At 36.4% G+C, this 25259-nt stretch overlaps 1 protein-coding gene across 1 annotated transcript in view; it reads right to left on the bottom strand.

Moving 5' to 3' along the window:
• The window catches only part of IQCM (IQ motif containing M), a gene marked incomplete at its 3' end in the record, with an annotated part of 457722 nt that overhangs the window by 176254 nt on the left and 256209 nt on the right, over nucleotides 1-25259 (bottom strand). The window contains exons 10-11 of the mRNA XM_079919840.1: nucleotides 21306-21450; nucleotides 12449-12583 (exon numbers count right to left, since the gene is read on the bottom strand). Coding sequence (XP_079775966.1) covers nucleotides 12449-12583; nucleotides 21306-21450 — 280 coding nt within the window. The remainder of the gene's footprint in view (nucleotides 1-12448; nucleotides 12584-21305; nucleotides 21451-25259) is intronic.

The raw sequence follows: 25259 nt of genomic DNA, 5'->3' as shown, positions 1-25259 counted from the left end.
TAGTAATTCAATCACATAAACCAAAGACTTGCTGGTGGATCTCCGTGTGTTGGGAGTACTGGGTGTGTAATCTTAATAAACAATGATCTAACAAAAGAAGCCTAAAGCCTTGTTCTCTAACAGACTTATAAAAGTAATTATACCTTTATTGAAGTTACACCACTCTCAAACCCCTGCTGTTCCTGCTGTTTCTTAAAGATGGTTATTTTCTACTTAAAGAAAACAGACAGGCTTTAGAAGAATAGCTGGTGTTAAGTAATGTTACACAATTTAATCAGATTCTCTGTGCAGCTTATATAACAATGGTACAAATATTTCAACCCAAATAATAAAAGACTCAAAGTTTTAAAGAAACCCAGAATGGCTAATTAGGGTAACCTAATAATCGGAGTAACAACTCATGTGACTGTAGGATAGAAAAGAAAGGAAAGGGGAAAGTTTTCCACAGGCAATGACCATTCCCAGGGCATATCATTAGCATAGGCTTTCACAGGCTTTGCAGAGCCATGGATAGGGTCAAAAAAAGGCATTAACAGTGTTAAATAATGTAAGATGAGACAAAATGTCAAGAACTATCTTTTAAAAGTGTTAGAGGAGAAAGCAGGCAGAATTTTAGGAGCAGCTGCTTGGATTAGGTAGCTGAAGCAAGGTGAGGAGAGTCAGACCTTTCAGGATTGCTTTTTGCCCCTAGGGTTTGGTCTCTAGTTTATTCAGGGGTATTCAAGCTCTAGGGGAAAGTGTTTAAATAGCTCCTACTGTCACAAACTGATTTATATCCAAAATCTAATTTGCATTGTGCATTTGGAAACATCCATTTTCAATAGGCAGATGACAGGTGAATAAGGGACTTAAAATAAGAGGAATCCTATAGGGAAAAGCAGCCCCCATCAACTAGATCTCAGTGAATGATCTGGCATCTTTTAGTCAGCAGTTTTAGTAACATCGTGCCCTCTCCAGGTACCCACCCAGCAGACACGTCTCCTCTATTCAGTGTTACCAGAAACCCTGTAAATTCTAATTTGCTTTGCACACAATCCCTTATGCGTTAAACCTTGGTCTTTTTTTTATCTAGTTAACTCATCCTACAATGATTGACTAAGTCTTAAATACACTCTATAACTTTCCCTGATTTCCAAACTTAAGACATAATTAATATCTGTATCATCTTAGCACCTGATACATGTGTGAATGTGTAAGCATTTACAACATTGTATTTATCCGGTTATATATGTGCATGTCCCTCCAGTTATTATGGAGACTCTGAAACCTTTGAGCCACATTACATTTCATAGCACATATTAAGTGCTTAGAAGATCTTTGTTGAATATATTTGCAACAACAATTTTATCAAAAAAGATTCTGGATTGTCTCAACCAAGGAAGACATCCATATAATATGCTCTAATGCATTACCTTTCTCTTTATGACTTATACCAGAAATTATCCATCAGAGAAGAGAAAGTGCTTGTACCTTTCACATGGCTGAAAGCATTAGAGAATATCGGTTAAAATACCAGGGGGAAAAAAGTGGCATCCTTTTACACAGGGTTACACTACACCACTGACAAAACCTTTATATCTTTGTAATGCACAGAAAGAGTCTGTAGATTCAGGGGACCTTAGCAGTAATCCCTCAGAGCAGGTGGGACAAACGTCAAACACTTCTCAAGCTATCCAGTGTTGCATAACAAAATACTTAAATCCTGCTAAAAAACTTCATGGCAGTACAATTCATTGGACTCATTGGTGAAGTGGAAGTGATAGTAGAAAGACTATTCCTGTTGTTCAGTCATCAGCATGGGTGCCAGACTTTCCTAATATTGACCACATGCCTTAATCATCTTTATTGCTTCATTTCTGATAAGTAGATTTTGTGCTAGGAATTATATTCATTTACCTGCCTCCACATTTTTGAGCATTTTATCCTCCTCTAGTGAATAAATGTAGACCTATACGTCATGAGTTCTACTGAACTGGATCATGACAAGGATCTGAAGACCTGACCAATATCAGTATGTCTAAAATGAGAATCATTTTCTCCGCATAACAAGCCATCAAAGGAATCTAAACTGATTTGAAGAGGTAAGAAAAAAATCAACACCCATTGGCATTAACAGTATACATAACACACTTGATAAGAGATAAATGAGCAGATATTTCAGATCAGTGAGGCAGGACGCGCCACATGCTACATAGCCCGCCATCATTATCTGGCCACAAACTCATAAAAAGACAACGAAAAGCCAGACTGACTGAAATTAAAGCTTAATGGATGGAGGCTAGAAATAAAAATTAACTCCTTATAGAGAAACAGTGAGTTCATGGATTGAGATTTGTACCAGCAACATAAATACATAGTGTGATCACATTTTTAATATATATATAAAAAAAAGAAGACATTGCCAGACACTTTCCCCAAATGGTTATGGTGGCACTAAGAGATCTTTAAAAGACCTGGCTACCTGCTGTAGTTGACCTCTAGTCATTCTGAATCATAAAACTGTCAGTATTTTTCATTTCATCTTTGCTTTTTGTATGCATTTTCAAAATGATTTATGACAAGAATGTGTTAAATTTCTTTTTTATTTATTATTTATTTATTTATTTTTGGCTATGTTGGGTCTTCATTGCTGCACATGGGCTTTCTCTAGTTGCAGAGAGCGGGGGCTCAGTAGTTGTGGCTCACAGGCTCTAGAGCGCAGGCTGAGTAGTTGTGGCGCATGGGCTTAGTTGCTCCGCGGCAGGTGGCATCTTCCCAGACCAGGGATCGAACCCATGTCCCCTGCATTGGCAGGTGGATTCTTAACCACTGTGCCATCAGGGAAATCCTTTCTTTTTTAGAAGTAATTTAAAATAAGGCTTTTGTAACATGTTACCTCTGATAATTCTGCGTTATTTTTTTTAATGTTTATTTATTTATTTTCTTATTAGTCATCCATTTCATACACATCAGTGTATACATGTCAATCCCAATCTCCCAATTCATCACACCACCATCCCCACCCCCCACCGCTTTCCCCCCTTGGTGTCCATACGTTTTTTCTCTACTTCTGTGTCTCAATTTCTGCTCTGCAAACCAGTTCATCTGTTCCATTTTCTAGGTTCCACATATATGCGTTAACATACGATATTTGTTTTTCTCTTTCTGACTTACTTCACTGTGTATGAAAGTCTCTAGATGCATCCACATATCTACAATTGACCCAATTTCATACTTTTTTATGGCTGAGTAATATTCCATTGTATATATGTACCACATCTTCTTTATCCATTCATCTGTTGACGGGCATTTAGGTTGCTTCCATGTCCTGGCTATTGCAAACAGTACTGCAATGAATATTGTGGTACATGTCTCTTTTGGAATTATAGTTTTCCCTGGGTATATACCCAGTAGAGGGATTGCTGGGTCATATGGTAATTCTATTTTTAGTTCTTTAAGGAAACTCCATATTGTTCTCCATAGTGGCTGTATCAATTCACATTCCTGCCAACAGTGCAAGAGGGTTCCCTTTTCTTCACACCCTCTCCAGCATTTGTTGTTTGTAGATTTTCTGATGATGCCCATTCTAACTGGTGTGAGGTGACATCTCATTGTAGTTTTGATTTGCATTTCTCTAATAATGAGTGATGTTGAGCACCTTTTCATGTGCTTCCTGGCCATCTGTATGTCTTCTTTGGAGAAATGTCTATTTAGGTCTTCTGCCCATTTTTGGATTGGGCTGCTTGTTTTTTTAATATTGAGCTGCATGAGCTGTTTATATAATTTGGAGATTAATCCTTTGTCCGATGATTCATTTGCAAATATTTTCTCCCATTCTGAGGGTTGTCTTTTCATCTTGTTTATGGTTTCCTTTGCTGTGCAAAAGCTTTTAAGTTTCATTAGGTTCCATTTCTTTATTTTTGTTTTTATTTCCATTACTCTAGGAGGTGGATCAAAAATGATCTTGCTGTGATTTATGTCAAAGAGTGTTCTTCCTATGTTTTCCTGTAAGAGTTTTATAGTGTCCAGTCTTAATTTAGGTCTGTAATCCATTTTGAGTTTATTGTTGTGTATGGTGTTAGGGAGTGTTCTAATTTCATTCTTTTACATGTAGCTGTCCAGTTTTTCCAGCACCACTTATTGAAGAGACTGCCTTTTCTCCACTGTATATCTGCCTCCTTTATCATACATTAGTTGACCATATGTGCATGGGTTTATCTCTGGGCTTTCTATCCTGTTCCATTGATATATATTTCTGTTTTTGTGCCAGTACCATATTGTCTTGATTACTGTCACTTTGTAGTATAGTCTGAAGTCAGGGAGTCTGATTCCTCCAGCTCCTTTTTTTCCCTTAAGACTGCTTTGGCTATTCAGGGTCTTTTGTGTCTCCATACAAATTTTAAGATTTTTTGTTCTAGTTCTGTAAAAAGTGCCATTGGAAATTTGATAGGGATTGCACTGAATCTGTAGATTGCTTTGGGTAGTAGAGTCATTTTCACAATATTGATTCTTCCAATCCAAGAACATGGTATATCTCTCCATCTATTGGTATCACCTTTAATATCTTTCATCAGTGTCTTATAGTTTTCTGCATACAGGTCTTTTGTCTCCTTAGGTAGGTTTATTCTTAGGTATTTTATTCTTTTTGTTGCAATGGTAAATGGGAGTGTTTCCTTAATTTCTCTTTCAGATTTTTCATCATTAGTGTATAGAAATGCAAGAGATTTCTGTGCATTAATCTTGTATCTCACAACTTTACCAAATTCATTGATTAGCTCTAGTAGTTTTCTGGTGGCATCTTTACAATTCTCTATGTATAGTATCATGTCATCTGCAAACAGTGACAGTTTTACTTCTTCTTTTCCAACTTGTATTCCTTTTATTTCTTTTTCTTCTCTGATTGCCATGGCTAGGACTTCCAAAACTATGTTGAATAATAGTGGTGAGAGTGTACATCCTTGTCTTTTTCCTGATCTTAGAGGAAATGCTTTTAGTTTTTCACCATTGAGAATGATGTTTGCTGTGGGTTTGTCACATATGGCCTTTATTATGTTGAAGTAGGTTTCCTCTATGTGCACTTTCTCGAGAGTTTTTATCATAAATGGGTGTTGAATTTTGTCAAAAGCTTTTTCTGCATCTATTAAGAGGATCATATGGTTTTTATTCTTCAATTTCTTAATATGGTGTATCACACTGATTGGTTTGAGTATACTGAAGAATCCTTGCATCTCTGGGATAAACCCCACTTGATCATGGTGTATGATCCTTTTAATGTGCTATTGGATTCTGTTTGCTACTATTTTGTTGAGGATTTCTGCATCTATATTCATCAGTGATATTGGTCTCTAATTTCCTTTTTTTGTAGTATCTTTGTCTGGTTTTGGTATCAGGGTGATGGTGGCCTTGTAGAATGAGTTTGGGTCTGTTCCTTCCTCTGCAATTTTTTGGAAGAGTTTGCGAAGGATGGGTGTTAGCTCCTCTCTAAATGTTTGATAGAATTCACCTCTGAAGCCATCTGGTCCTGGACTTTTGTTTGTTGGGAGATTTTTAATCACAGTTTCAATTTCATTACTTGTGATTGGTCTGTTCATATTTTCTGTTTCTTCCTAGTTCAGTCTTGGAAGGTTATACCTTTCTAAGAATTTGTCCATTTCTTCCAGGTTGTCCATTTTATTGGCATAGAGTTGCTTGTACTAGTTTCTTAGGATGCTTTGTATTTCTGTGGTGTCTGTTATAACTTCTCCTTTTTCATTTCTAATTTTATTGATTTGAGTCCTCTCCCTCTTTTTCTTGATGAGTTTGGCTAATGGTTTACCAATTTTGTTTATCTTCCCAAAGAACCAGCTTTTAGTTTTATTGATCTTTGCTATTGTTTTCTTTGTTTCTATTTCATTTATTTCTGCTCTGATCTTTATGATTTCTTTCCTTCTGCTAATGTTGGGTTTTGTTTCTTCTTCTATCTCTAGTTCCTTCAGGTGTAACGTTAGATTGTTTGAGATTTTTCTTGTTTCTTGATGTAGGTTTGTATAGCTATAAACTTCCCTCTTAGAACTGCTTTTGCTGCATGCCATAGGTTTTGGATTGTCCCGTTTTCATTGTGATTTGTCTCTAGGTATTTTTTGATTTCCACTTTGATTTATTCTGTGATCTATTGGTTATTTAGTAACGTATTGTTTAGCCTCCACGTGTTTGTGTTTTTTATGTTTTTTCCCTGTACTTGATTTCTAATATCATAGGATTGTGGTCAGAAAAGATGCTTGATATGATTTCAATTTTCTTAAATTTACTGAGGCTTGATTTGTAACACAAGATGTGATCTATCCTGGAGAACGTTCCATGCAAACTTGAGAAGAAAGTGTAATCTGCTGTTTTGGGATGGAATGTCCTATAAATATCAATTAAATCTATCTGGTCTATTGGGTCATTTAAAGCTTCTGTTTCCTTATTAATTTTCTATTTGGATGGTCTGTCCATTGGTGTAAGTGAGGTGTTAAAGTCCCCTACTATTGCTGTGTTACTGTCAATTTCCTCTTTTAGAGCTGTGAGCAGATGCCTTATGTATTGAGGTGCTCCTATGTTGGGTGCATATATATTTATAATTGTTATATCTTCTTCTTGGATTGATCCCTTGATCATTATGTAGTGTCCTTCCTTGTCTCTTGTAATGTTCTTTATTTTAAAGTCTATTTTATCTGATATGAGTATTGCTACTCCAGCTTTCTTTTGATTTCCATTTGCATGGAATATCTTTTTCCATTCCCTCGCTTTCAGTCTGTATGTGTCCCTAGGTCTGAAGTTTTTCTCTTATAGACAGCATATATATGGGTTTTGTTTTTGTATCCATTCAGCAAGCCTGTGTCTTTTGGTTGGAGCATTTAATCCATTCACGTTTAAGGTAATTATCGATATGTATGTTCCATTTACCATTTTCTTGATTGTTTTGTGTTTGTTTTTGTAGGTCCTTTTCTTCTCTTGTGTTTCCCACTTAGAGAAGTTCCTTTAGCATTTGCTGTAGCGCTGGTTTGGTGGTGCTGAATTCTCTTGGCTTTTGCTTGTCTGTAAAGCTTTTGACTTCTCCATTGAATCTGAATGAGATCCTTGCTGGGTAGAGTAATCTTGGTTGTAGGTTTTTCCCTTTCATCACTTTAAGTATATCATGCCATTCCCTTCTGGCTTGTAGAGTTTCTGCTGAGAAATCAGCTGTTAACCTTATGGGAGTTCCCTTATATGTTATTTGTCATTTTTCCCTTGCTGCTTTCAATAATTTTTCTTTGTCTTTTATTTTTGCCAATTTGACTTCTATGTGTCTCAACGTGTTTCTCCTTGGGTTTATCCTGTATGGGACTCTCTGCACTTCCTGGACATGGGTGGGTATTTCCTTTCCCATGTTAGGGAAGTTTTCGACTATAATCTCTTCAAATATTTTCTCGGGGCCTTTCTCTCTCTCCTCCTTCTGGGACCCCCTATAATGTGAATGTTGTTGCGTTTAATGTTGTCCCAGAGGTCTCTTAGGCTGTCTTCATTTCTTTTCATTTTTTTTCTTTATTCCATTCTGCAGCAGTGAATTCCACCATTCTGTCTTCCAGGCCACTTATCTGTTCTTCTGCCTCAGTTATTCTGCTATTGATTCCTTCTAGTGTATTTTTCATTTCAGTTATTTTATTGTTCATCTCTGTTTTTTTGTTCTTTAATTCTTCTAGATCTTTGTTAAACATTTCTTGCATCTTCTTGATCTTTGCCTCCGTTCTTTTCCCGAGGTCCTGGATTATCTTCACTATCATTATTCTGAATTCTTTTTCTGGAAGGTTGCCTATCTCCACTTCATTTAGTTGTTTCTCTGGGGTTCTTTGTTGTTCCTTCATCTGGTACATAGCCCTCTGCCTTTTCATCTTGTCTGTCTTTCTGTGAATGTGGTTTTTGTTCCACAGGTTGCAGGATTATAGTTCTTCTTGCTTCTGCTGTCTGCCCACTGGTGGATGAGGCTATCTAAGAGGCTTGTGGAAGTTTCCTGATGGGAGGGACTGGTGGTGGGTAGAGCTGGCTGTTGCTCTGGTGGGCAGAGCTCAGTAAAACTTTAATCTGCTTGATGCTGATGAGTGGGGCTGGATTCCCTCCCTGTTGGTTGTTTGGCCTGAGGTGACCCAACACTGGAGCCCGGGCTCTTTGGTTGGGCTAATGGCAGACTTTGGGAGGGCTCACGCCAAGGAGTACTTTGCAGAACTTCTGCTGCCAGTGTCCTTGTCCCTTGGTGAGCCACAGCTGACCCCCACCTCTGCAGGAGACCCTCCAACACTAGCAGGTAGGTCTGGTTCAGTCTCCTATGGGGTCACTGCTCCTTCCCCTGACTCCCGATGCACACGCTACTTTGTGTGTGTCCTCCAAGAGTGGAGTTTCTGTTTCCCTCAGTCCTGCTGAAGTCCTGCAATCAAATCCCGCTAGCCTTCAAAGTCTGATTCTCTAAGAATTCTTCCTCTCATTGCCAGACCCCCAGGTTGGGAAGCCTGACATGTGGCTCAGAACCTTCACTCCAGTGGGTGGGCTTCTGTGGTATAAGTGTTCTCCAGTTTGTGAGTTAACCACCCAGCAGTTATGGGATTTGATTTTATTGTGATAGCACCCCTCCTACCTTCTCATTGCAGCTTCTCCTTTGTCTTTGCATGTGGGGTATCTGTTTTGGTGAGTTCCAGTGTTTCCTTGTCGATGATTGTTCAGCAGTTAGTTGTGATTCCAGTGTTTTTGAAAGAGGGAGTGAGAGCATATCCTTCTACTCCGCCATCTTGAACCAGTCTCCTTGCATTATTTTATCATTAAAATTTCTTATGCCCTAGAATACTACCTTTTTTAGTCCTCTTTAATCCCTTCTATGCTTAATCAAAATCTTATTATTAGGGCTTCCCTGGTGGCGCCGTGGTTGAGAGTCCGCCTGCCGATGCAGGGGACGCGGGGTCGTGCCCCGGTCCGGGAGGATCCCACATGCCGTGGAGCAGCTGGGCCCGTGAGCCATGGCCGCTGAGCCTGCGTTTCCGGAGCCTGTGCTCCACAATGGGAGAGGCCACAACAGTGAGAGGCCCGCGTCCCGCAAAAAAAAAATTAAAAAATAAAAATCTTATTATTAGACAGCTTGTTCATATGAAAACAATTTTAGGGGAAACTCATTATATGCTCTCCATTTAATAACATAAAGCCATATCTTGAGAAAATAACAGAAAATCCAGTGTTGTCTGCTTGTAGTGGGTAAAGCTGTGCCCTGAGGAGCAGGAGGCCCAGGATACAGTTACAATTTGCCACCAACTAGTCAGAGAGGCTGAAATAATTCATATCCTATCTCAGACCATTGTTTCTTCAGATGCAGAGGGTATTTCGGGTTTTAACATTTTTGTCTAGGGCTCCACAGTGAAAGTGGATTTGTCTTCATTGTTGAGTTCATTTCAATTGCAGAAAACAACCTAAAAGTTCTATTTATGTGTTGAGAAAACACTGGAAAACCTTCAAAGTTCAAACTTCTAAAATTAGTTAGATATGAGGATAGATAATATAGAACCAAATTATGATTTTCTTTCCTTTGAGATATGCCATCCTATTGTTATTAGTTTCATTTGTTGAGATGTAAATGAATATCAAGTAAAGGTTCTCATGTTTGCATAGTCTTCAGCTTTTAAGATCAGCCATACATGCAGTCTGAAGGGGCTTCATTATTCCAAAGGAAGATTTTCAGACAAAAATCACATCCTCAGTCACAATTTTTTGTTACCATAGTGATAAGAAAAAAAATGGAAAAAAAAAAAAAAGCTAAAAATACCTGAACACATACAGACAGTTTTGGAACTTTGGCCTACTTGGTGTCATACACTGACGAAGTTAATCAGTTTAATTAAGTACATATGGGTTAGGTGAAATATTCTACTGGATGAAAAAATGTGTAGGTTGCACATCTGGAGCTATTATCCACAATCAAATAAGTCAGTATGAATGAAGAAGATTGACAATCCAAAATGCATAAAATCAGATTCTCTTAGAAGAAGCAAGCAGAAAACATTAATTTAGCTCCATTTCCCATAAATTTTCTGTTTTCTTTCCATTATTTTAGAATATCTCCATTTTAAATTAAAGCTTCTTATAAACCACTAGAATTTTGAACTGGATGTAGCAGCATAATTGGACATATATTTTAAATTATGTTAGAGTGGCTTCTTTCTATAAAGGAAAGCTTCCCAATTTTAGGCATTATAATAAAAACAGTATGTTTTATACTAACTGTTCTTTTGAAAATTCTAGTTTTAATAAGAAATTTAATAGAGTACATCATTTTCAGAAAACCTACTATATTGCAAGGCATTATCTAGTCTGTGAAAGATCAATAAAAGGCAATACTTTCTGTCAAGAATATTTTAACCATCTATCTAATTATGCTTTTGTAACACTGAACTTTTAAATTTTATTCCACATAGTAAAATGGAAAGAGCATTGAACTTGACTTGAATAGACCAGGGATAGTTTCTGCTCTCCTAATGACTTAAAAAGGTCTCTAAGTCTCAGTTCTCTCATTTGTAAAATGAACAAAAATGAGCATATCATCTTCTCTAGCACACAGGTCATTATGGTAAGCAAGAGATGATATGGGTGTAAACCAGTTGATAACATTCAGTACAAAAATCTCTATAGAAATACGTCATTCAACAATTAGGTTCAACATTTTAACATTTTCAAAATAAAAATTATGAAAATTAATTGTCATAATTATCTAAGTATACTTAAAATTATTTAAGAATAATAATAGCAAACATTTATTGAGCACTTATAATGGGCCACATGTTTTACATGAATTATTTCATTTTAACCTCATAACAGCCCAATGACTTAAGAGTATTATCTTCCTTTTACATATATATAAAGTAAGGCATAGCAGAGATAAATAACTTGTCCAAAGACATACAGCTAATAAGTGCTGAAGCCAGGAATTAAATCCAGTCAAGCTAATACTAAGCCATGCCCTAAACCTAAGCCTTTATGATATACTCCAAAATAATCAGTGAAGGAAAATATCACTATGAAACTGTTAATTTGAAGAAAAACATATTTTAAATTACCAAGTTTCTGAAGTATAAGTTTCTGAAATCCCTAATTGATTTTATTTTGCTGCATTCAATTTTTAAAATTTTATTATTATTTATTATAAAGAAAAATGGTAAGAATTTAAATATAAACAGTAAATACAGAATACCCTTATGACAAGTTATTACTCTATCATAAATAATGTTGTAAAAGATACTTATGGCTTGGAAATTAATGAGTATTGTTAAGCAAAAAAGTAGATTTTCAAATATTTAGAAAATTCCAATTTTCATAAAAATGTTATATGCACAGAAAAAAACTGGGAATGATGAACATCAAATGTTAATTGCTATTGGTTAGTAATCTTATATATTTCTATATTCCCAAATTTTCTATAATAAATATTTAATGTTTTTGTCATCAGGAAAAATTTGCTTAAACATCCAACATGATCTGGATGCTTCTCCAGACTGTGAACAAATATTTACCAAGAGTCTAGAAAACTTTTCTAGGTACTAGGGATTCAGCAGTGGCAAAGCAAAGTCCATACATAGGTAAAGAATTAGATAATTACACTAAGAACTAACAAAGGAAGAGAACTTCAACCTTTAATGAAGCTTCAACCTTGTCACTCTGACATTAATCATACCTTCCTACTGGTATGTGGGCCCTTCACCTCTACTAAAAAAAAAGGTCCTGAAATATTTTGTTTTGCTTGTTTATCTTTTCCTCTCAATTAAATTACGGGTACATCATTCATCATCTTTAAACATGGCAGCCAGCCATAGCATTAGTGTGGACACAGAAAGAAATGATGAGAAGAATCTTAAGGAGTTAAGGAAAATTCAATGAGATCTCCCAAACCTTGGTGACAATTTGCACTCCATTACTAATCTTTAGAGAATGGAGAAATGTTGTTCCATTTAACTTACTAAATATTCCCATACAAAAACAATATTATCATTTCACTTATTGACTGTTCAGAAAAGAAATGATTTTCTAACTGTGAAAATCTATTGCATTGAAATAATTGATAATGTTTAAACATTTAAACTTGACTATATTCTTTGGTACCAAATCTATTCAGCAGAAATCATTTTAGCATCAGTATTTAAAATACATGGTGGTTTAAAATATATCCTGACATAACTTATATTGTATCAAAAATACATTAAAAGCTTAAAAAGCTAAAGAATCTCTTCTACCTCTCTAAAAATAATTTTACCGTATTAACTTCTTTTAACCTGTTCTTTTAATCTCTTCTTTCTGATATATTAAAATCAGGTTTTGAAAATTTGAAAAAAAGGGACTTATAAGACAAGTTTAATGAAAGTAAGAGAAGGAAGGAAAGAACAAAGGAGGAAAACATGGAGGAAAAAAAGAAAGGAGAAAGCAAAAAAAAGAAATGAGAAAATACCTCTATGGACCAGGTCCCAAACCTCATCAATTTGCTGGTGCATTGGGAAATGACCACAGTCATTGAAGTACTTAAGGAGCTCACTTCTTTCTAATCCTTGCCAATCTTCTCTTCTAGCAAACACTGTTTCATAGACTACAAGGAAAAAAAGATAAAATAAAATATTTTCTTTGTAAATAACAAATCAAATATACACCCCACCTGAAAGTGTGATCTGGATTTGAAGACACTTTCACTCCAGTTTTATTTTGATGTCTGGTGATAAGCCTCCATGAGGTGAGTAGGACCATGTCAGCCTCCTGGGGCAGGCAGAGGAAGTGGGCATGCTTCTCCCTCCCCCACTCCAAAGGAGGGAAATTTGGTCTTGCTTCCCCAAAGAGAACACTGGCATCCTCTGGCCTGGTTTACATGACAGTTGTCCATAGACTCTACATATATCAACGTTCAAACCACATCGTAAGACATAGCTCAGGGCTTCTGGGGGCCTGATTTCTGTTGACCCATTTCAGCATGCATTTTTTATTAGTTTTGATTAGTTTCCCTAATTTTTTCATCTCTTTTTGACTTCTACCCACATTTTAACTATTTACTTGAATTGGTGATTCCACATTGGACTGCTTATTCTACTGCTGATTTTGCCCTTAAAATATCTACTTTTTGGTAACATCATGCATTCCTACTTCCTACTTTAATGTCTTTTGTCACTCCTGGCTCAAGGCTTCCCCAGAAAATCATTCAGTCGGGACAACCCTCACCTATTTCCCATACTTGGCACTAGACAGGGTTTAGATAATGACCAAGAGAACTGATGCACGCGTTTCGTAAGTGTAGTTCTCCATTTTATTTTTGTTTCAAAAAGATGAAATTGAGTCTCCATTCTGAAGTATATGGATTAGCCCCATAAATCTGATTGTTAATCAGCATTTACAAGTTGACAGGGTCTGTCCTCAGCACAGGTTTAGCTCTGAAATACGGGCTCCCAATGACAAAGGGCACCAAAGTGGTTTCTAACAGAAGTTAATGTATCATTCTGACAATCAACCATATAGACTTCAATTTTCTATCCATTCACTCATCCACTCATTCAGTTGAGATGGACAGTCATAAGACATCAACAAGTTCAAGAAACATTTAGTGATTGCCTGAATACGAGTAGCTATTCCAGATTCTGAAACACAGCAGAAAATAAACATAAATGTCTATTTAATATCTCTATGATTTTTTCTATTCTAACAAGCAAACTAGAGCAGTTGCTGTCTCCATTCATATTGCCTTGTCCCTTACATGTCTGTGCATGCTAATCTGATTTAAATTTCCAGCACCTGCATTTCATTGCCTAAGGGGTCCCTCTGGCTGCAGGACTCCACTCTGCCTACCTGTGCAGCAAGCCAGAAGTGCCAGGCGATCAAGGCTCCCATTGGAGCAGCTCTTCATCTCTGACTGGGGGAGTTGGTGGGTAAAGACACAGCACTTGAGGCAAGGTGGCTGCACTGTTCCCTAGAGGGATTAAGCTCTGGTTGCCCACATGGTAACCATGTGGGCACCTTTGGTTAGATGGATGGATGATGCACCTTTTCCTTCCTTCCATCTCTTCCCTGACTCATTTCTCCATTCTGCTAACAGTATTTCCCCAAATAAGTTAGTTGCACTCCCTCTCACTTTTTAAAGGATTAAGTAAAAGAAGTCCCAGCAGTTTCCTAATGAAAGAAGAGTTTTCTCTTTCTCTGCCTCTCTTGTTTTCTCTTTCTGCCTTCTTCTTCCTGCCTTTTCATCTCTCAAATACTTTGCTCCTTCCTGCTTTTTTCTCTAGAAACCAGGCTGTTGGACTGGGGAAACTGATCTGAGTTCTATGATTCTGTGACTGATTCTATGACTTACATAGAATCTCTTTCTCTCTCTGGATTATTCCTTCCTCAACCTCTAGCCACCAAAAAGGAGGCATTCTAACTCAAAGAATTCTGGTTATTGATAAATACTTTTGGTACATAATTTTAGCATAATTAATAAGCTTAATGAAAACTATCCTTTCAAAAAATATTTTTGAGCCCTTCTGATAAACCAAGCATTTGTTAACAGTGGGTATGTATTAATGAACATAACAGACACAGTTCTTGTCTTCATGGAACTTACAGTCCACTATAAAATAAACATTTTATGACTAGCTGAAACTACCAAAAATGTAGCACTTTTACTTTATAAGGCAATAAGTTGCTGATTCCAGTTAAATATAAGTTATTTGGATCATTTTGTTGTTGTAGTTTTATTTCGTTTTTAAAGAAAAGTTACAAAAGCCATTGTTGGTTTTTTTAAATAAACTTATTTATTTTTGGCTGCGTTGGGTCTTCATTGCTGCGCACAGGCTTTCTCTAGCTGCGGCAAGCGGGGGCTACTCTTCATTGCAGTGACTGAGCTTCTCATTGCGGTGCACATGTTGTGGAGCACGGGCTCTAGGCGCGTGGGCTTCAGTAGTTGCAGCATGTGGGCTCAGTAGTTGTGGCTCGTGAGCTCTAGAGCACAGGCTCAGTAGTTGTGGAGCACGGGCTTAGTTGCTCGGCAGGTGAATTCTTTTTTTTTTTTTTTTGCGGTACGCGGGCCTCTCACTCTTGTGGCCTCTCCCGTTGCGGAGCACAGGCTCCGGACGCGCAGGCTCAGTGGCCATGGCTCACGGGCCCAGCGGCTCCGCGGCATGTGGGATCCTCCCGGACCAGGGCACGAACCCGTGTCCCCTGCATCGGCAGGCAGTCTCTCAACCACTGCACCACCAGGGAAGCCCTACAGGTGAATTCTTAACCACTGTGCCACCAGGGAAGTCCCATCCAAGAATTCTTAAATGGAACACAATGATGACAGGGAACCAAGCAAATGTTCACCTTGTATGAGCATCAGTTACTCCCTGTGCCCTCACACAGTGACATTCATGGGAGTTACTTCTTGCTCCCAGGCTATTATGTTCCAGCTCCTAGAGTTTTCTGCTTTTTGAAGTTGTGTCTCATCCTTCATAGCCTATCAGAAGTCAACTCACAGTCTCCTCTCCAATGTTCTAATTTCAGGATTCTAAGTTTCTATGGGCCTTCACTTTGCTGAACTTCCTGACCCCCAGCGTGTCCCCCAGGATGCAGGGGCCAATCTTCACCCACCCATCGTGTTTCTGCTTCTTGGCTGTTGCCATCTTTCTCCAGGAACTGAGTCTGCACATGCAAAAGCAGTTTTAAGTTTAAAACAAACTCGAGAAGGAGATACAGAAATTTCTCATAAATCCTTTACCCCCACACTCAAAGATAACTCCTCCCCCCATTATCAATTATTAATCAATGCACCAACTCCAGAGTGGTGCGTTTGTTATCAAGAATAAACCTACACTGACACATCATAATCACTAAAGCCAATAGTTTACCTTGGTGTTGTACATTCTTTGGGTTTGGACAAATGTATAATAACATGTATCCATCACTGTACAAAATAGTTTCATGGTCCTAAAACTCCTCTGTGCTTGCTGTTTCATCCTTCCCCCCACCCAATCCCACCCCAGGCAACCATCGATCTTTTTATTTTCTCCACAGTTTCGCCTTTTCCAAAATGTCAGATAGTTGGAATCATACAGAATGTAGCCTTTTCAGATTGGCTTCTTTCACTTAGTAATATGCACTTAAGGTTCCTCCATTTCTTTTCATGGCTTAACAGCTCATTTCTTCTTATAATGAAATGATATTCACTGTCTGGGTGCACCAGTTTATTTATCCATTCACCTACTAATGGAGGGAAAAGCTTGGAAGGTTGCTTCCCAGCTTTGGCAATTATGAAAATGCTGCTATAGATATCCATGTGTAGGGTTTGTGTGAACATAAATCCCCTGTGGCTAAACACCAAGGAGAATGATTGCTGGATTGTATGGCAAGAGTACGTTTAATTTTGTAAGAAAACACCAAACTGTCTTTCAAAATGGCTGTATCATTTTGCTTTCCCACCAACAAGGAATAACAGTGCCTGCTGCTTCACATCCTTGCCAGCGTTTGGTGCTGTCAGTGTTCTGGATTTTGGCCATTTTAATAGGTGTGTAGTGGTATCTCTTTGTTGTTTTAATTTGCACTTCCCTGATGACAAATGATGTGGAACATCATTCCATATGCTTATTTGTTATCTGTGCTGAGGTCTCTGTTGAGATCTTTGGCCCATATCTTAATCAAGTTGTTTGCTTTCTTATTGTTGACTTTTAAGAGTTCCTTATATATTTCGGATAACAGTCCTTTATTAGATATGTCTTTTGCAAATATTTTCTTTCAGTATGTGGCTCATCTTCCCATTCTCTTGATACTGTCTTTCACAGAGCAAAAGTTCTTCATTTTAATGTAGTCTAGTTTATCAATTAATTTTTTAATGAGTCATGTCTTTGGTGGTGTATCTAAAAAGTCACCATACCCAAGATCATCTAGGTTTTCTCCTATGTTACCTCCTAGGAGTTTCACAGTTTTGCATTTTACACTTAGGTCTATGATCCATTTTGAGTTAATTTTGTGAAGTGTGTAAAGTCTGTGTTTAGATTTATTTTTTTACACATGGATGCCCAGTTAGTCCAGCACCATTTGTTGAAAAGACTATCTTTGCCCTATTATATTGCCTTTGTTCTTTTGTCAAAGACCAGTTGACTATATTTATAGGGGTCTGTTTCTGGGCTCTCTATTCTGTTCCAATGATCTATTTGTCTATTCTTTCACCAATATCACACTTGAACTTGTAGCCTTATCATAAATCCTGAAGTCAGATAGCATCAGTCTTCCAATTTTGTTCTTCTTCAATATTGTGTTAGCTATTCTGGTCTTTTGCCTCTCCATATAAACTTTAGAATCATTTTGGTGGTGTCCACAAAATAATTTGCTGAGATTTTGAATGTGATTGCATTAAATCTATAGATCAAGTTAGAAAGAACTGACATCTTTACAATATTGAGACTACCTATCCATTAACATGAAATATCTATCCATTTATTTAGTTCTCTGATTTTGTTCATTGGAGTCTTGTAGTTTTCCTCATAAAGATCTTATACATATTTTGTTATCTTTAAACCTAAGTATTTCATTTTTGGAGGGTACTAATGTAAATGGTAGTGTGTTTTTAATTTCAAAGTCTACTTGTTCATTGTTGGTATCCAGGAAGCAATTAACTTTTGTATATTAACCTTGTATCCTGCAACCTTGATATAAATGGCTTGCTAGTTCCAGAGGGTTTTTGTCAATTCTTTCAGATTTGCTACACAAATGATCATATGATCTGCAAACAAAGATAGTTTTCTTTCTTCCCAATCTGTATGCCTTTATTTCCTTTTATTGCTTTATTGCATCAGCAAGAACTTCCAGCATGAAGTTGAAAAGAAGTGGTGAGAGAGAGTGGTGAGAGAGGATGTCCTTGTCATGTACCTGATCTTAGTAGGAAAACTCTGAGTTACTCACGTTAGGTATGATGTTAGCTGTAGTTTTTTTGTAGATAGTCTTTATCAAGTTGAGAAAGTTCCTCTCTATTTCCTGTTTACTGAGAGGTTTTATTATGAATGGGTGTTGGATTTTACCCAACTATGTTAGTGGATTCATCTATTTCTCCTTGTAGTTCTATCAGTTTTTGCCTCACGTAGTTTGATGCTATGTTGTTAGGCAGATACACAATTACAATTGTTAATGTATTCTTGGAGAATTGACCCCTTTACCATTATGTAATGCTCTTCTTCACCTTTGATAACTTTCCTTAATTTGCAACCTGCTCTGTCTGAAATTAATATAGCTGCTCCTGCTTTATCTTGATTATTGTTAGCATGGTACATTTTTCTCCATCCATTTACTTTTAACCTATATATGTCTTTATATTTAAAGTGGGTTTCTTGTAGACAGCATACCATTGGGTTGTGTTTTTTGACCTACTCTGACAATGTCTGCCTTTTAATTGGTGGATTTAGATCATTTAATGTTCGAAGTGATTACTGACACAGTTGGATTCAGATCTACTATATCTGATAGGTTTTCTATTTGTTGTCCTTGTTCTTTGTTCTTATTTTTCTCTTCTACTTTTCTCTGCCTTTTGTAATTTTAATTGAGGATTTTATATGTTTCTATTTTCTCTCATTTCAAAGCATACCTATTATCCTTTTTTTTTTACTTTATTTTAATGGTTGCCCTGGAGTTCACAATATACATTTATAGCTAATCTAAATCCACTTTCAAATAACACTATCCTACTTCATGGGTAGTGCAAATACCTTACAATAACAAAATAATTCTAATTCCTCCCTCCCATCCCTTGTATAATTGTTGTCATTCACTTCACTTATACATACATGTACATATATCAGCATATATAATTATACCTAAGCTATATATGTATATTGTAATTGAGTATATTGTTAGTATTATTTTGAACATGTTATCTGTAAGATCACTTAGGAATAAGAAAAATAAATGTTTTATTTTACCTTCTTATTTCTTCTTCAGTGCTCTTCTTTACTTTTTGTAGTCTGAGTTTCTGACCTATATTATTTCCCCTCTAAGAAATTTCTTTTAACACTTTTTGCAAGGCAGATATACTGGCAACAAATTCCCTCAATTTTTGTTTGTCTGAGGAAGTCCTTCATTTTTTAAGTATAATTTTTAAGGGTACAGAATTCTGGGTTGGTGTTTTATTTCTCTCAACATTTTAACTATTTCATGCCATTCTCCTTACTTGCATGGTTTTGGATAAGTCAAATGTAATTCTTTTTTTTTTTTTTCTCCAGAGGCCAGGTGCCTTCCCCATCTGGCTTCTTTCAGAATTTTTGTCTTTATCTTTAATTTTCTATAGTTTGAAGATGATACGCCTAGGTGTAGTTTTTTGGAATTTATTCCGCTTGGTGTTCTCTGGACTTCATGGATCTGTGGTTTGGTGTCTGACATTAATTTGGGGAAATTCTCAGTTATTATTGTTATAAATATTTCTTCTGTTTCTTTCTTCTCCCTCTGGTATTCCCATATGTTACTCCTTTTGTAGTTGCCCCACAGTCCCTAGATACTTTGTTCTGTTTTTTATTTCAGTTTTTGTTCTCTTTGCTTTTCAGTGTTCAAGGATTCTATTGATATAATTTCTAGCTCAGAGAATCTTTCCTCAGCCACCTTTCCAAGAAGCCCATCAGAGGCATTCTTCATTTCTGTTACAATATTTTTTATTTTTATCATTTCTTTGGGGTTCTTTCTTGGGATTTCCATCTCTCTGCCTACCTTGCCCATCTGTTCTTGCATGCTGTCTATTTTATGCATAATCAGCATATTTAATCATAGTTGTTTTAAATTCTCAGTCTGATAATTCCAACATCTCTGCCACGTCTGGTTCTGACGTTTGCTTTGTCTTTACAAATTGTGTTTTTTGCGTTTTTGTATACCTTGTAGTATACATGTAGCTAGTCATGACATAGTGGGTAAAAGAAACTGCTGTAAAAAGGTCTTTAGTAACGTGGTGATAAGGTGCTGGGGGAGAGGAAGTGTTCTAATGATTAGGTCTCAGTCTCTTATGGAGCCTATGTCTCTGGACTGTGAACTTTATGAATGTTTCCCAGTTTTTTTCTTCCTCCTTAGGTGGGACAGGATGGTCAGAGTGGACTGGAGTTGGGTATTTCCCTTCCACAGGTTTAATTAGGCTCTGATAATACCCAGCAGGTTAGGCTCTGGTTAATTAGTTTCCTCTCAAGGCAGGCCTTGTTAAGAAGAATGGAGTGCTCTGGCATATTTCAAAATGGTTCATTTTCTCATATTTACTGTGGGAATCTGATTGAGCTCCTGGAGGTAAATATCGCAGTATTGTGGAGGCCCCTTTATGACTGGATCCTCTGGAATTTTTAACTCTCAGAATTGTGCTCCTGCCATTTGTCAATTACAGTTCATTTTTCTTACCCCAGCACTGGTTCCCACACCGGATTCTGCTCATGAGTCTCTGCTCTGGTAAGCTGTGACTTTGTATGCCTGTCTCTCCAGTCTTAGGGGCAGCAGTTTGCCCTGTGTCTCCCCTCTTTTACGAATCCAGGAAGACTTGTTGATTTTTTAGTCTGTTCAGCTTTTTTACTTGTTGTTAAGATAGAGTGTTGACTTCCAAGCTCCTTACGTACAGAAGCAGAAACCAGAAGTCCTCATTTATTTTTTTTTTAATCAAGAAACAGACTGTAATATCCATCCTAATCAAGCAATAATAAATTCATTAAATATAATAAAAATCAGGATTCTGAAAGTTAAGATAGAAATTGGAAAACCTGTTCTTCACGTAGAATTTCAACACTAATAAGCAACATGTAATGGATATCTGTTGTTTAGTCTGCTCAGTGTCCTTTAACTGTTCTTCTGTTATAAATATGTAGTTTTCCTTTGGGGAGCTACTCCCTCCCCTCAATGAATATAGTTTCTAAGTTTCTATGCAACTCCCAAGCAGATTTCTTTGCCCTATCAAGGCAAAGTGTTGGACACATAACTCAAGCTAAACCAACCTAGAATTTGAATTTAAAGCTCAAGAATAAAAAATCATAAAGTGATAGCAGCTTTTCTATCCCCCAGAGGCAAACAGAGATTGCCTCTTATTTTTTGCTCCTTAGATCTCTGGAGCAGCTCTGGTTCATGTTCTTTCTGAAATCTCATTCTTTAGCTATCTTTCCTTTAAATTTCCTTTTTGTTTAGCCAGAATGAGATCCTAATAAATTAATCCACATATACATCAACTTAAAAAGTAAATAGCTTGAAGCAATAAAAATATCGCCTACTTGTGTTGTCTATGGGTAATTATATGTAAATTTTATGTAAATAATTAATGGTTAAAAAAATTCCAAATCTAAAATCAAATCAGAAATGATAGCATCACATACATTTTTTTCTGTCCATCCATTCCTCTAGCTCTGTAAGGTTTATAATTTGTCTCGTCCTCCAAAGACCAAGTCGATATTTAACACGATGGATTAGTCTGCAATACATGTTTATAACTGTTCTCAAATCTGGTCCATGATACAAAGCCTATAAAAGAGCAATATAGACAGCTGAACTCTTTATATATTTCTGCTATTTATATTTAATCTGATTTTGCCCTATTCATTTCATCTGTCTCACCCAGTTTCTCAGATTATGATGTATTTTATTTATGTTTTTAAATAAGTTTGGTTAAATACATGCATTATAGAGTGGGTTAATCTCCCTAAAGTTCAGAGAACATCATTTTGAGTTGCTCTGTTATTACATACTCATACTTCCCATAAAAAAGAGGTTTTGGTGATGGGTGATAGGAGCTTCCTAGGCTGGTGTACAGATTTTTATAGTATGTAGCCCACTTAGCCAGGAAAAAAAATAAAAGTTTTATTAAGGCATTACTCTGTAATGGATGATTCTTACCTAAGCTATCCACTCTGGGTGCTCAAATCCTTGTATTTTCTTTCTCTTGAAAATTATATATTTATGTATTGTACCTATTTTTCACTGGATATTTTCAGATTTTACTTGTTGATTTCTAAAAACACCATCAATATTAAAGAAAGTAACCCTTTTCAGCATATGTGCAAATGTTGTTCTGTCAGTTTACCTTTAATCTGTGACTATATTTTTCTGTATGTTCATTTTATACATTCTACTATAATACATTTTTTTAAATTAAAGTATAAAAATTCATCTATTTCAGGTTTTTTTTTTTTTTGGTTTTGTAAACAGCCAGTTCCATTTTATTTACCAATTCAAATATTTTTACATTTTCTAGCTCATTAATTTCTCTACTTATCTTTATTAATTCCTTTTTTTTAAGGTTTATTTTCTCCTTCTTGGCTTCTTGAATTAAAGATTTAATTAACCTATTTTCATTAATTTTTTACAAATGTACTGAAGTTCATAAAATTTCTTCTGAGTCCACTTTCCTTTGATGTGCTTTGCATACCATTATACAAGTAAAAACACTAAAGCATAACATCTTTAAATGACTTTCCCACGGTCCTATAGTTAGTAAATTGCAGAATTGGTTCTGAATTCAAAATAGGGACAATTCAGAGCCCACACTTTTAATTATATAAGTATTCCTCTTAATTTACTTGAATTTCACATTTTTCACCCATTCTGTAAATTTTTGTTTTGGTTTCTTTCCTAATATAGTTACTATTACACTTATGATTGTTCTTGCTCTTATTTATTTTCTGTTTTGCGTGATTCTTGGAAGATTGTTTTTATTATTTTATTTTTCTTCACCTTTTTAAAACACTATGTTTAAGCCTATATTTTTTAATTTATCAAAACTATCAATGAAATAATATTTCTTGATTTACCTAAATAAAAAAATAAATTAGCATAATTTCACTACTTTCCTTTTCTCCTTCCATCTGAATTCCATCAGAATCAGGCAGATTCTGAATGTTTGCTAATGTCTTTCAACATTTAATAACATTTTCCAGTGTGTATTTTTAATCTGCCTTTTGTTCAATAGGCTCTTGTCATTTTGTTGTTGTTTTGTTTTGTTTTAAATAATGGATTGGTCCCACTTTATTTATGGTTTTTAATTTTTTTTTAAACATCTTTATCGGAGTATAATTGCTTTACAATAGTGTGTTAGTTTCTGCTGTATAACAAAGTGAATCAGTTATACATATACATATATCCCCATATCTCTTCCCTCTTGCGTCTCCCTCCCTCCCACCCTCCCTATCCCACCCCTCTAGGTGGTCACAAAGCACCAAGCTGATCTCCCTGTGCTATGTGGCTGCTTCCCACTAGCTATCTATTTTACATTTCATAGTGAGGTGGATGGACCTAGAGTCTGTCATACAGAGTGAAGTAAGCCACACTTTTGGAGCACTCTCCATAATGTGAATCTTAGCAGAAGGCATAACTCACTTCCTACAATTTGAAGCCACAAATCAGTTGCTCATGATCCAAGCCTCCTCTGTTGCTGGGATGCAGACATGTGACAAAGCTTCCTCCATTATCTACACCAGACTCAGGTTTTCACTCGAAATTAATAATGCTTTTAAAAGTGAAACAACCAGTGAGAAATCTATTTGTGTGGTAGAGTAACCGTGGCAGCAATATCCATTTTCTAAGGGTAGCATTGGTGGAAGCAGAACAGGATTCAGCATTTGCAACAGACTCTGTGCAGGATTTGACTGGAGTCCAAGGAGCTATCTAGGCTAGGCTTCATCATTCCTTCATGTTCCTGAGCTTAATTCTTCAGACCTCTGCCCAATATTCTAGTCAATACCTTTCTGCTTAAGTCTGCCAGTAGGTTTCTTTTGCTAATAATTAAGAATCAAGCATTGTTTTAATTGTATTCTTAGAACATGAGGCAAAAGGTCCCTGCTTGAAGTGCTGCTTAGTTGAATGATGACATTTGCTAAGAGAGCAGGGGCATTTGGTCAGTCACCAAACCCAATATGAGTGTTTTTCCTCTGAATTTAATAAATCCTCTTTTGTGGACACAACCTGTCTTGTGAAGAAACCCTTCTCAGATCTGAGGCATTCAGAAGGCTACCTAGGAGGTTTTCATGGTTAAGAACTTGGGTCAGAGAAAATGGCAATGGTCCATCTGTGTGGTTCTTATTATAGCATGCCTCTCTGCCAGCCTTCTGTACAGAAATATGCCTCAGTTATGATGCTATGTCATCTCAGTATGTGAATCTTTCACCATATTTCTAAACGTTTCTCAAGACAGAATTAATCAGAAAAATGTACAAATTGATATTTACAACAGCAATATTGAAATAAAAGACAATGCAAATTACTGATTATAATTTTCCAATCCATGTTGATTTAAAGTGTAAATGTATCATGCTTATCGTATATCAGGATTTAAAAATATTTTCCAAATATAAGTCAGCTTTTTATTTGATATGGTCATGTCTTTTTTTAAAGTAATGAATTGACTGCTTGTTGGGAGGATTCCACTACCATATGATACTTAGTGGAACTTAATTTCTTTGATTACTAGCAAGAGTAGCTTCTTTCATGTTTACAAGCCATTTATGTTTCTCCTACTGTGAAGTACTAGTTCTTCTACCTATTTTTGCCTAGGCCTTCATTCCTAGCAGCATTGGAAATCACTGATCTAACCCTCTTTATTATACTGTGTCTGAACTTCCTTGATCTAGCATATTCTGGTTTTCTTCATACCTCTCTAGCTATGGAATTCATTTGTGGAATCCTCATCTCTGCCTTCTCCCTTGAGCATTGGTATTTCTCACTCTTGCCTTTTCATGCCTCTCTCCTTACTTTACATATGTTCTCTGGACAATGACATCAATTCCAATGTCTCTAGACAGTATCACTAATAATGATTCTCAAATCTACGGATGAGGGCAGAGTACAGAGGGTATCCTTGTTCAGGGACCTGAATCAAAATGTGTAGAAAAGATTTCCCAGATTTCACATCCTCTCATCCCATTCTCCACCATGTTGAAAATAATTTATTCAAAGACATGTGCCAGGGAAGTTCTAGACCTTATAGATTAGTGAACAGAAAAGACAAAATTCCTGTCTCACAATGAGTTACATTCTGATGGAAGGAAAAATAATCCAATAAACAAATATATATGTATTAGGTGGCAGTCCGTGGTATGAAGAACAATAGTGTTTTAAATGGAATAGGGAGTGACCAGAGTAAGTGTTATTTTTTTTATAGGGTAGTATGGGGCAGGCTTTTTGATAATGTAACAATGAACAGAAAGACGAATGAAATAAGAGAGCCATGCAGTCACCTTGGGAAAGAGCTTTCTCAGAGATAAAATGACAATCATTGCCAAATTGAGCCACTTTTATGGGTGGGATGGTTTTATATTCTTCTTTAGGTGTGTTAAGGT

Source organism: Stenella coeruleoalba, assembly GCF_951394435.1.
Source record: "Stenella coeruleoalba genome assembly, chromosome: 4".
Taxonomy (NCBI): Eukaryota; Metazoa; Chordata; class Mammalia; order Artiodactyla; family Delphinidae; genus Stenella; species Stenella coeruleoalba.
This window is presented reverse-complemented; position numbering and strand designations above follow the sequence as displayed.